We start from the raw sequence: 13,078 nt of genomic DNA on the forward strand, positions 1-13,078 counted from the left end.
CGATCCAAGATGCAAAAATTCCAAGTATGAAGCTGGCAATGGACCACGTCTGCTGTCCAAGGATTGGCCTACTTCAGAAAGGCTCATCACTAAAAGCCTGGCACCATTCCGGTGAATTTTGAAGGAGTCATGAAGGAGCTCTAGCAACCCATGAAGACTTGTTCCCCCAGAGAATAGGAGGGGCTGTAATATAGATCAGTGGAGGTAGAATCTACATGGAGGGAATATTGAATCTTTTTGATAAATAGTTAATACATATATACACATAGATAAATTGATAGACAGATGAACAGATGGATACGGAGGTGTGGTGGCAAATGGTTAACAACTGGCCCCAAGGAAAAAAATGTATGCGTGACACTTTTTTTCAGTTTAATCTGCATTACTGACATCTTCTCGATCACTTTCTTAAGTCCCACAAAACAATACCTTCAGTTCTGACTTGTAGCATTTGCCAATTTTCGAGGTGTGCACATTTCAAATTTGAGAATGACTCTCCTGAGCTGGTATGAGCTGGCTCCAGAACACCCCTGAAATAGCTAGCTAGCTAGAGACAGACAGACAGACATTATACATAGACAGAAAGATGGAAATCTAGAGGAAGTGACACAGAGAGAAGTAGAGAGAAAAATAGGGATGTATGTACAGATAGAAATATAGAGATGAAGAAACAGAGAATAGAGGCAGAAATATGTGTACATAAATGTGTGTTTGTGTGTATATATATATATAGAGAGAGAGAGACAGACAGACAGAGACAGAGAGAGAGACACAGAGAGACAGAGACAGAGACTGAGAGACAGACAGAGACAGAGACAGAGAGACACAGAAAGACGCAGAGAGAGAGGCAGGCAGGCAGACAGCTAGGTGGTACAGTGAATAGAATATCAGCCTGGAGTTAGGAAGATCTGAGTTCAAATCTGGCCTTAGACACTTCCTACCTGTGTGACCCTGGGCAAGTCATTTAACACTCTTTGCCTTAGTTTCTTCATCAGTAAAACGAGGCAGAAGAGGAAATGACCAAGAAAAATGGGGTCACAAAGAGTGGTATACAACAAAAAATAACTGAACTGACAGACAGAAAGACATGGGTTTCTTCTCGAAGACCCAGTCATCATGGTATCTAGGATAATATATTTAGATTGGGAAGGACCCTTAGAAGTTATCTAGTCCAATCCTTTCATTCGCAGAAGAAGAAACTGAGACTCTAGCAAGTTGACTACCTTGCTTCAAGGTCATCCAGGAAGTAAGTGACAAAGCCATGAATGGACCCAGGTCCTATGACTTCATATCCTATGCTTTTTTTTTTTGTATTGTTTTTGTGGGAGGGAGTGATTTGAAGCCGGATTTGAACTCAGGTCTTCCTGACTCCAGGGCCCATTGGTCGGTCTAGCCACCTTGCTACCTGTCCCGTGTTCTTTTTCCTGGACCTTCCTGCCTTCTACAAATGAGGCAACAAGTCTAGACTCTACAAGAGGATGCCTCTTATTTAATTACTGCCCTCCCCCAGGATAGCCATTCATGACACCTGTAAATAAACACAGTAAGGGCTATATGTTAGAGAAAGTCAAATAAATCTTATTTTTTAAAAGTGGTTTCAGAATTAACAATCCTCTATATTTGGGGAGGGGAACAATGAGATGGTATCCAGAAGTGATTTAATCAGTTTAAAAACTCCTGGAGTGAAAATTCACTCTTACTACTGATGGAGATCAGCAATTTATCTAAAACTTATGAGTCTCAGAGAGTAACCTGGGGCACTAGGAGGAGAGGTGACTTCTTTTGGTCACACAGCTGTACCAGATCCAAATCTCCCCAACTCCAAAGCCACCCCTCTATGCACAGTTCACTTTACCTAACAGTTGCCACATTTCTCTTTAAAAGAAAAATTTTGAAAACTCAAAATGCTCACGGGAAGAACTTCTCCAGCTGTCTGTATTAGAACTAACATATTCATCTGAAAAATCTGAACCAGAGGAGCTTTCTCTTTCTTCTTCTCGTCTTTTATATGCTGTTGCTAGAAACAGTTCAACCTTGCTTTTTTTAGAATATGTCTTTTCTCTTGGAAGTGACTCACTGGGGTCCCTGCATGGGGCCCAACAGTGTTTTTCAGATGAATCTTCATTGGTGCCCTGAAAAACGTCTTCTCTTGTGGCCTCACGTGCATAGCCACCAGCTCCTCTGTCACTCTCCTTAAGTTCATTCTTTGCTGGCACGACTCCAGGGGTACATAGTCTACTTTCAGAAACCTGTGGCCCTCCTTCTCCATTGAACACTGCTTTGTCTTTAACGAACTTCTGGTCTTCTGATTTCAGAACTTTACCCTTAACCTTCACTTTAGCATCTCCTGGGTTCCATGAATACAAATGGGGTGTTTTTCTGGACAGCTTTTCCTGCCCTGATGGTGAGGTCTCAATACTGAGACTTCCCTTTTCTTCTGTCACTGTAGGCAAAGTTACAGAGGCTTCCTTAAGGATGTTCTCAAAACCTATGTCAAATGCGCTTTCAACTATTGAAGGAGCCAAAGACTTTTCTATAGTTTCCTTGATTTCTTCAAGGAAATCTGGGTGTTGGATTTCTGAAGCAGAAGATTGACTGGGAAGGGCTGAACCACTGACCAACTCAGCCTCTGGGTTCTTCATTATATCATTTCCCAGTTTCAAGGGAGGGCTTTCAGAGGCTTCTCTAAGGAGTCTTTCTAAGCCAATATTGAATTCTCTGAGCTCAGCTCTGGACTGAATGATGGTTTTTGTCAGAGTTTCTGATATTTCCTGGGGAGATTCTTTGGAATTCTGGTAACTTGTAGAGTCAGGCTGGGTAAGAGGATGGCTCAGGTAAGGTGAATCATGACAATGTACAGAAAATGTACCCAATGCTTCTTCTCCAGGTTCTTTTAAGCCCGTGTCAATAGGTTGGGACTTCCCAGAGTTTTCATCGGGAACCACTGGCTCTTCTACCATCCAAATTGGAGGGTTCATCTGGTTATATGTTATTGGCAGCCCCTCAGGGAATCTTGGTTGCCCCTCTCCTCTCTTTCTGGAGGAATTCAATACATCTTCTTGAATTTCCCTGTGAAGTTTCTCTAACGCAGTGTTCAAATCATTCAATTCAATTTTGGGGAGGACTGTTTTTTCTATAGTCTCTGAAATTTCCTTCTGAGGAGGTTTTCTCTTGTCCTGGAGGGCAGCATAATTAGAATGGAAAGAGCACATCTCTTGGGAAGAGTTGGTTGCCTCCCCAAAAGACTCCTTAAGATCAGCAGCCTGACGTAATGAATGAGAAGGAGCATGAGCTTCCTGCAATAGCCCCTTTTGAATTATTTCATAATCACCACTTTTTATTTTGGGGGGGACCACAGTATTATCTGAGGCATCTCCCACCTCTTCAAGAGGTATCCCCCCCTCCCTCTTATAAAAAGAATTGTTATGACTCCGTTCCATCACTGTTTCAAAAAACTTTCTATGCTTTGACAAAGAACTAGTCCCAGTGGAAATAGTTTCTGACCCAACTTGACTAGGAGAGCCTGGAAGCTCAGGTGTTTCCTTGAGTGATTTCTCTGGATTGGGAATAACTGGTTTACATTTAGCCTCTTCTGGGTCTAGGATGCTGACCGTGTTTGTCTTTGTGTCCTGTTGTGGAGACTCAGACATTTCCTCAAAGTCAACCAAGTCTGTCTCCTGGATATGTGTTTTATCTTCAGGAAGATTCAGCTCATGCCCATTTCCTGAACCATCTTTATCACCTGCTGCCTGAAATGTCAGTGGCAGAGTTCCCTCAAGTAGTTTATTTAAACTTTTATTAAAAGTGTCTTGGTATTCTTTAGGCAAAACATTTGTTTTCATGACTGACTCCTTCACTTCTTCCCTTGAGAAATGCTCTTCTTCCTTGAGCTTTGGAGAAACCAACCATTCTAGAGACTCATCCACATTTTCCTTGGATGGCACATTCCTTGGCAATTGAATGGACTTTGCTGGTGATTTCAATGGAAATGTAGCTTCATCTGAAAGTGTACAAGGAATCAGCTTTGAATCCTGCTTCCTTTCCTCTCCATAGGATGCTTTGTTTTGTCTTAGAAGGTCTTGTCCTACAGAGGCACTTTTTTCTCTTACTGGCTCTGCTGCACCAAATTCCTTGTCTTCCTGACTATCTAAAGACAATGATTTTTTACTACTTTGATGAGTGCTGCTATTGGTACTCTCTGAATTACTTCCCATGTCCCAAAATTTTTTCAAATTCTGAAACTGTGAAGGACCATTAATTTGCTTGGGGAGGTTTTCATTCATCCTTTCCTCTAAGGTCCAAATCTTAAAGTAAGGATTTGGTTGGGCCATAGAAGATCTGGCATTTTCCAAATGGGAGTAGGTTTCATTACTTTCATGAGAATCATGCTTTGATGTTGGAAAAGTCATGCCCCCTTTGGATTGCAAATTATCTGTCACAGGATGTTTGATAGGTTCATTTTGAAATAAAGGTATTTTACCTGGTTGGTTCACTGAGGGATACTTTCTGGATGTTCCCATTGTTTGGGGCCTGAACCCTTCAGGGTTAACTGAGGAATAAATTCTAGGGGCATGAGATATCTGGCCATTCTTATTTAGGTCCACTCTTTTGTCAATGACTTGGCCATACTCATTCTGATTTTCAGTCAAATTTTTTATGGACAAATCCACTGACTTCATAGGCCAACTTACTTTAGCAGTCACTTGTACCTGGTTTTCTGTTGAATTGGGTACTCTATCAATCGGTTTAGTTGTCTTTCCTCCTCCTTCCCAGAAGGATATCCGATCACTCACTCTTTTATATATCTCCTTTTGCACTTGGCTCCCAGGTAGATGACTTTCTTCTTGCTGCTGCAAATCCTCTGGCTTCTTGCAAGGAGCAGATAGCCCACCATGATTGGGAAAATTAGATTCTTTCTGTCTAAATTCTTCATCTGCAATAAGAATTGGTGACCTGATATTCTCTCCTTCTGATGGAAATGAACGATAATCAGTTTCATTCACTCTTCTACTTTTGGCTTCCATGTTATACTTTATCTTGGGTTCACCAATATTCTCAGAAGAGTCCATCCCCATCTTTGAGTTTCCTCTGTTTTTTCCATTAGTAAAAAACTGGCCTTTTTCTTTGTATGTGGAATCCTCTCCTTTGGATGAGACTCGGCTGTCTGCATCTAATCCTTTGAAAACGTTAAAGGGAGATTCAGTGTTTAGGGAATGTGTTTCTGTCCCCTCACTTGGAAAAAATCCAAGAACAGTAGTTTTACTTCCTTGATTTTCACTTTTGAATGCTTGTGATGGCTGCCCTTTCCCTGTGCCAACTTGTCTAGGTAAAACAACACCGTCTGATTTCTTGATTTCTGTTCCACTGTTCTTACCATTTTCAAAAGATAATGGATTTCCCTTCACCCAAAATGGATAACTACCGTCTACAGTCTTTACTTCGCCTTGTATGAAAATTGGAGATTTTAAGCCATCTTGCTGGGGGATGGCATTTTCTTCATCCATTGGGTTATTATTCTGCCATTTTGAGCCTGATTTTCCTTCAGACTGCATCCCTTCAGGATGTAGAAAGGGTGGTATTTTAGCATCAGAATTAGAACTTCTGCTAAACCAGTCTAGAACTTTTGAGATGGATTGATCAGTTGCTTTCGTTATCTCAATGGCTTTCTGATCATACTGAGAACAGGTCTTAGCGTTTAGAGCCTTGAAATTTACATGCTTACCTTGCTGATGATCTGCAGAAGGACTGAGATCTTGTACCTGAGGTAGTTCAGGTTCAACCCAAGGTGTACACTCATCTGTAACATAAAAATGCTTTTCTAAATTAAAAGAGAGCAAACCGCTTGGCTAATACTAAGTTTTGGATGGATATATGCATTTGTACTGTCAATGCTATCAGCAATACCAGTCTTCCTGATTCCAGGCCCAGTGCACTATCCACTGAGCTATATAGCTGCCTCTGAAGAGCTATATAAAAGCTAGCAATTTTTCTTATTATTATTAACAAATATTTTTCTCCTGTGACAGGATAACGAGTACCCACCTCCCAGAGATATTGTAAAGATAAGATCATTTTTGTAAAGGGTTTTACAATCTTAAAGCACTGTTTAAATGCTACTTATCATCATCATCATTTTTTAGCAGATAACTTTTTTGGGGGGGGCAGGGCAATGAGGGTTAAGTGACTTGCCCAAGGTCACACAGCTAGTACGTGTCAAGTGTCTGAGCCCGAATTTGAACTCAGGCCCTCCTGAATCCAGGGCCAGTGTTTTATCCACTGCGCCACCTTGCTGCCCTCAGCAGATAACTTTCTATTTTGTCCTACAACTAAATTACTGGCACCTATGTCCCGGGACTGTTTTTAGGATAAAATGAGTAAATTTTCATAAAGCACCTTGGAAACCTTAAAGTGCTACATAAATGCTACCTATTTTTCTTATTAAATAACTTTGTATTTTATCTGATGACTGACAGACTGAGAAGCAGCATGGTATTGTTAAGGGCTAAAATTCTAGCTAAACTGTCTAAAGTATCTAATGAGTGGTCACCAATAAAGTATAAGCTTTAGCAAGAGTTAGACTTTTAAGCATTTATTAAGGAGAATAAGAATTTGGTAAAGAGAGAGAGAAAGGCCTAGATTCCCATCTATTAAAGGGAGAGCACATTTCTAGCTCCGCTCTCCACCAGAGTCCAAAGGAAAGAGAGCGAGACCAAGCGCCAGTCTCTTCCTTCTTCCTCCCACTACCCAGCGTCACTTCCTGACGCCAAAGAAAAGACTACTGGTCTTGCCCTCAAAGACCGTCGCTTCATGGGCAGAACTCTTCTACAGTAAGTCTCCAGCAGGTGGCGTCATTCCAATTGTTACAGTATGGTGGAAAGAACACTGAATCTGGCACCAGAAGATCCGAGTTTGAATCTTGACTCTGTGACTAAAAGTCACTGAATTTCTCTGAACCTCAGTTTCCTACTCTGTAAAATGAAGTCATTGGACAGATCAGTGGTTCTCAAAAAAATGGTCCGCAGATCCTGAGGCTCCCTGACACCCTTTACCTTGATCCTAAAGGTAAAAATTACTTTCAGAATAATACTGAGATGCTTTAATTTCTGGTCTGGTAAATACTGATCAATGTACCCCCATTCGTCAAGAATTTTTAAGAGCAAAAGAGAGATTCTGAGACTAAACCACTATAGTAGATGATCCCTAAGATCCCTTAAATCTCCACATCCTATTGTCCTCTCAAGGGACAGCAAAAACAATTGGCATGAGATGAAGTCTCATCTTGAGACTTTGGTGGCATTTCTTATGAGTCCATTGGACTCTGTGAGGAAACCACCATGTAATTGTGTTTTTAAATGTTCTATTTTAGTTGGATGTGTTTAAATATTAAAAATATAAAAATGTTAAAATATTAAAATTCCCCCTTTAATGATAGTATAGCAATAACTCAATTCTATTGCATCTTAAGGTTTACAAAGGCCTTCCTGACAACATACCTAAGTTTAGCACTTTAAAAAATCTCCTGTTTTCTAAAGACGAAATTTGGAGACCCTGAGAGTAAAATGATTTACCTATGGTCCCATAGCTATTAAATGTGGGAAGGGTTGATCTGAGTAAGTTGTAAAAATACAGGGCTTAGTAAGGGTAGTAGGGTCCATAATGGAATATTCTTTTTTTTTAAGGGAGAAGTTAAGTAAAATGATAATTTAGTTGCTCTGGTCACTTTTTTTCTGATTTGAAGAAAACTGTCATGTAATTAAAATATAGACTTTATACCCCTGGAGAAAGACCATCTTCATTTTCCCTCCCTATATTTTACTTAAAAGGGGAAAGAGTAGAGAATGGGAATAGGGGAAGAGTAAGGAATGGATTAGAGTGGGATGGGGGTGAAGTGTTTGGAGCCCCCCCAACCAGGATTACTAAGAGCTATTTTTATTTTTAGTGTTTTCTTTTTTCACTTTTTCTTTCTTTCTTTTTTTACAAAGAGCTGTTTTTAGACACGGGCCTACTTACTTCAGGAGAGCTCAGAAGACCAAACTGTACTCACTTAACACAAGTCCCAGGAATTGTCAATGCAACTTGGTGAGCAGCTTGGAGAAGAGTATAGATGTCTGGAGGTTTTCAGGGTTAGCTAGGTGGCACAGTGGATTGAGTGCCAGGCTATATTGTATTATATAGACGTTGGCTAGGTGGCCCATTAGGGCAGTTAAGTAGTACCGTTGAATAGTACAGGAATACTCATCTTCCTGACTTCAAATCTGACCTCAGACACTTAGTAGCTGTGTGACTCTGGGCAAGTCACTTAACCCTGTTTGCTTTAGGTTCCTCATCTGTAAAATGAGTTGGAGAAGGACATTTTTGCCAAGAAAACCCCAAATAGGGTCATGAAGAGGACATGACTGAACAACAACAGGAAAGCTGAAGTGTTGGGAGCAAGGCATTTATATGACTTTACATTTTATTCTGCATTATATCTACTTAGGTTGTAAAACCAAGGTGGTAAGTTAGTTTAGTTTTAAAAAAATGCATACTGTTGTTTTATTGGAGTTCAATGCACTTAGCTGGATCATTTGTGCTATTTCTGCTTCTCTTAGACTGCTTAGCATTCCTTTCATCTCTAACATTCTAGGATTCCCATTTGCCATGCTTTGGGAAAAATACTCATCTACCACAATACCAGGTAGCAACTACTAGAATTGCAGACACAATCCTAGGAGGAAATAATCAGCCTCTTTAGAGCCAACTTTGCAATTCTAAACCCAGTGAAGACAACAGTGAGCACACTCTAGTCAACTTTCTTACCAGCAGGGTTTTTGCATAACTCTGATTCAAGGCTCAACTGCTTTGATGACACCTTTTGGGACTCTGTGTTAGAGGATGAGCTGTCACTGAAAGAGTGTTTTTCGGTTAAACTCTCTGAATGAGGATGGGTTTTCTGATTGTAGATGTTCTCAGTGGATGGGCTGGTTCCATTAATCTGGTAAGAGTCAGAAGCTAGACTCATTTGTTGGGCTGGTTTTCTGTATCTGGAAAACACAAGTTTGTTGGGAAGCTCCTGCAAGTCATCTTCATCTTCCATCCCACTCCTAGGTATATCAGACTCCAAAAGGCCAAACTCTCCCACTTCCCTGCCATGGTTCAGCTCTGGGCCCTGAGAAACTTCTTCCTTCACTGCTGAAAATCTCACATGTTTTAATGGCTCCAGTGGATTCTGGGAAGAGTCATGTTCTATGGGATCATCCTCAGAATTTCCCTCATGAATGATAAGCCGAGGTGGCAGGTTTTTGCTTTTGGGTTCCAAGGTGTAATTAGAACGAACCACCTCTGAATCAGTGCTGCTGGAGCTGGAGTTCCGTTTCAGGATTCCTCGGGGGGCACTTTTGCTGTTCAGGGAGTCTGTCCTTTGGCCTAGTTTAGGAAGAGACTGGTTGTCATCTTGCTGTAGATTAGATATATTTTTATAAATGACTTTCCTGGTTTTGGGGATTGGTGGCTTCACCAGGGACCCATCTACAGGTCCTAGAACAACTGGTCTTGGTTCCTCTAATCTTTGGTCTGGAGTGTATGGGATAGAATTGTTTTCCTTTGAATAAAACGATGCATCTGAAAATTAAGCAGAAACATGACAAAGTGCCTAGTTAAGAAAGAGAAGCAGCCTTTAAACTACAGGCTAGAGTTCACTGCACCTAGGGAAAAGCTAAACACATTTCAGATTTACAGAGAAGGCATGAGCCCAAGTTTAAGGCTAACCTACCTGCAAAATTTCATCCACTTTTAAATAATAGGATCTTTATAGAATCATAGATTTAGAGCTGAGACTAGACTCATCATCGAATCCCATGCCCTCATTTTACAGATAAGGAAACTGAGGTCCAGAGAAGGCAGCTAGGGTCACACAACTGGCAAACAGCTGAGGTGGGCCTAAAACCTAGGCCCTTGCTCCCCAAATTCATTGCCTTTTCTACCACACCCCATTTATTCTCTCTCTCTCTCTCTCTCTTTTTTTTTTTGCAGGGCAACAAGGGTTAAGTGATTTGCTCAGCTAGTTAAGTGTCAAGTGTCTGAGGCTGGATCTGAACTCAGATCCTCCTGAATCCAGGGCCAGTGCTTTATCCACTGCACCACCCAGCTGTCTCCTGACTCTCTCTTTTTTAAAATAATTTTTTGTTTTGTTTTGTTTGGAGAGGCAATTAGGCTTAAGTGACTTGCCCAGGGTCACACAGCTAGTAACTGTCAAGTGTCTGAGGTCAGATTTGAACTCAGGTCCTCCTGAATCCAGGGCCAATGCTTTATCCACTGCACCACCTTGCTGCCCCTCCCACTGACTCTCAGAAAGAGGAAGATGTTTGTTTTCCCTCTTCTCCCAAATGAATGGTTCCTCCAAACTTTCCTATTTCCATTGAGGATACTGCCCCTTCCAGGTCAGTGTGATTCTCAACTCTTCACTCTCAAGTCCCACAGTTACCAAGTGCTGTTCATTCTACCTCTAGGATATTTCTCCCATCTATCCCCAGTTCTTCACTCACATAGAAAGTCCCCTAGTTCAAACCCTTATTTTCTCTTGCCTAGACTATTACAATAGCTTAATAATGAGTCTCTCTATATCTAGTCTCCCGCTCTGTGATCTATCTACCCACCCCAGCTGTCAAAACGATATTCCTAAAATACAGATCTGGTTACATAATGTACCCCCTTCTCCCTTTAAAATTTTTCTGTGGCTTCTCTTGTCTAGATAAAATGCAAAACCTCATCTTGAACTGTGCTGACCTCCAATTGCACATATCCAATTACTGTTCAGACATCTCAAACTGAATGTCCAGTAGACACCTTAAATTCATAAGTCCACAATGGAATTCATCTCCCCACCACCTCCCACCACTATGCCCAACCCTCACCTCCTCTTACCTTACTCTCAGTTCCTCAGGCTTGCAACATAGGAGTTATCGGGGATTCCTCATTATCTCTCATCCCCCACATTCAGGCTACGGCCAAGGCAATTTCACCTTTGCAACATTTCTGGAATATGCACTTCTCTCTCTTCTGACAGTGCTACCACCCTGGTTCAGGTTTTATCACCTCAAACCTGGACTACTGCAATAGCCTGCTGATGGGGCTGTCTGCCTGCTTCAACTCTCTCCCCACTCTAATCCACCTTCCATTCAGCCACTAGATTTTTGTAAAGCACAGGTTCAATCAGGTCACCCCGCCCCCCATTCTCTCCACCCCTCACCCCACCAAAAAAAATAAACACCAGGCCTACCTTTTGCCCCCAGAAGCAAATACAAAATCCTCTGTTTGGCTTTTACACCCTTTTATCACCGAGCCCCCTCTGACCTTCAGTCTTCCCTCCTCACAGGACTCTTTGATTCAGGGATTCTGACCTCCTCAACCTCTCAGCTCTAGGCATTTTCTCTGGCTCCCCCCATGGCTGGAATGCTCTGACTAGTGACTTTCCCAGCTTCATGTCCCAGCTAAAATCCCTTTTTCCCACAAGGCCTCTTAATTCTAGTGCCTTCCCTCCGTTAATTACTCTCTACTTATCCTGTATATAGTTTGTTCTTGCTCTCTCTGTATGTATTTGTGTATGTATGTGTATATGTGAATGTATATGTATGTGTATGTATTTGTCTGCATGTTGCCTCCTGTGGTAAAATAATGGAATTTGGCAGACCATAGGGGTCTGACTTGTTTGATTTAGTGGTGTTTGAATTGGGTGTGAATGAGAAACTACTAAGTACCCACTTAAGATGATTAGATCTTAAGCCACACCTGACCCACCCTGTTAAACCTAGTTTAACTTGGCCAACCCTGAGGAGGAGTGTCTCAGAGGCTGTGGACTTTGTCATCAACAGAGGACCAGTCTCAGCCACACAACTTGAAGGACTTCCCCTTTTGGGGGAGGGAGAAAAAAGTAGAAAAAGGGACCCCAACAGGAAGTAGGGGGCTCTCTGGCCTTGGAGGAGCTTTCGTAGCAGACTGGAGACTGGCTGCCATAGGAATTACAGACCCCTGGTGGTGAGTTAATAAAATTCAGCTCTTTGGATTAGCTGAGCTGAAAGCTAGTTTGGGTTTTGAGACAGCCTTTGCTAGAGCCAGGGAGATTATCCATTTTCCTCTTTTCCTGTTCCCTTGTCCTTGACTTTATTAATTTCACTTTTGCTGTGTATTTTATTCCCATTAATAAAACCTGATTCGTTTGTGGAAGAGGCTGTCAATCCCTTTTCTTATTGGCCTGGGAGAAATAACTAAAAAAAGGCAGTTTGGAGGGGAGGAAACTTTGGACCTAGAGGTCCTTCATTATTTTCTGAACCCCAATATTAACTCTCCCCATATTAAATTTGGCCCCTACACTCCCCCCACTAGATTGTAAGCTCCCTGAGGGCAGGGACTGTTTTTATTTTGTTACTCTTTTTGTATTCCCAGCACTTAGCACGGTATCTGGCCCATACTAGGTGTTTAATAAATGTTCATTGATTGGTTAAGGCCCTCTACAATTTGGATCTCACCCCATCTTTCCAGTCTTATTTCGTATTACTCTCCTTCCAGTATCGTTTCAGTTAAAATGGCAGGATTGACACTTGCCATCCATGGGATTCCATCTCTGGCATCTCTGCTTTTGCCCATATACAGAATGTAACTCCTCCTCAGCTTCACCTTATAAAAGCCCCCTTAGCTTCCTTTAGAGCAGAGGTTCTCAAACTTAAGTCTCAGGAATCTTTCACATTCTTTAAAATTAATGAAGGCCCTTAAAGAGCTTCTGTTTATGTGGATTATAATCCATTAATATTTACTAGTGTAGAAATCAAAATGTCTTTGTTTTTTACCTCAAGGATATCCTGAAAGGATTTTGAGGGTCCCCAGACCACACTTTAGAGCACAGGTTGGGCCCTCTGTAGGCAGCCTTTCCTGACCTCTTCCCTTCTTGCTATTACTCTGTATTTACATTTCTGTGTATATGTTCAATAACCTCAGGAGAATGACAGCTTCTTGAGAACAAGAATTGTTTTCTTTTTAATTCTGTTTAACAGTCTGGCATGATGGTGTGGTCCTATAATCCCTGCTACTAGGGGAGGCTGAGGCT

The 13,078-nt window shown here is 41.5% G+C and overlaps 1 protein-coding gene across 10 annotated transcripts in view; it reads right to left on the minus strand.

Annotated features, from left to right (window-relative positions):
* SYTL2 (synaptotagmin like 2) overlaps positions 1 to 13,078 on the minus strand; it is a 151,429-nt gene that overhangs the window by 41,052 nt on the left and 97,299 nt on the right. For 6 of the 10 annotated variants that reach the window (XM_043992536.1, XM_043992537.1, XM_043992535.1 and 3 more), the window contains exons 7-8: positions 8,800 to 9,600; positions 5,723 to 5,797 (exon numbers count right to left, since the gene is read on the minus strand). In XM_043992536.1, coding sequence (XP_043848471.1) covers positions 5,723 to 5,797; positions 8,800 to 9,600 — 876 coding nt within the window. Of the gene's footprint in view, positions 1 to 1,912; positions 5,681 to 5,722; positions 5,798 to 8,799; positions 9,601 to 13,078 lie in introns of those variants that run through there. The other 4 variants (XM_043992530.1, XM_043992529.1, XM_043992538.1 and 1 more) reach the window with 3 other exon arrangements.

This window comes from Dromiciops gliroides, chromosome 3 (assembly GCF_019393635.1).
Source record: "Dromiciops gliroides isolate mDroGli1 chromosome 3, mDroGli1.pri, whole genome shotgun sequence".
NCBI lineage: Eukaryota > Metazoa > Chordata > Mammalia > Microbiotheria > Microbiotheriidae > Dromiciops > Dromiciops gliroides.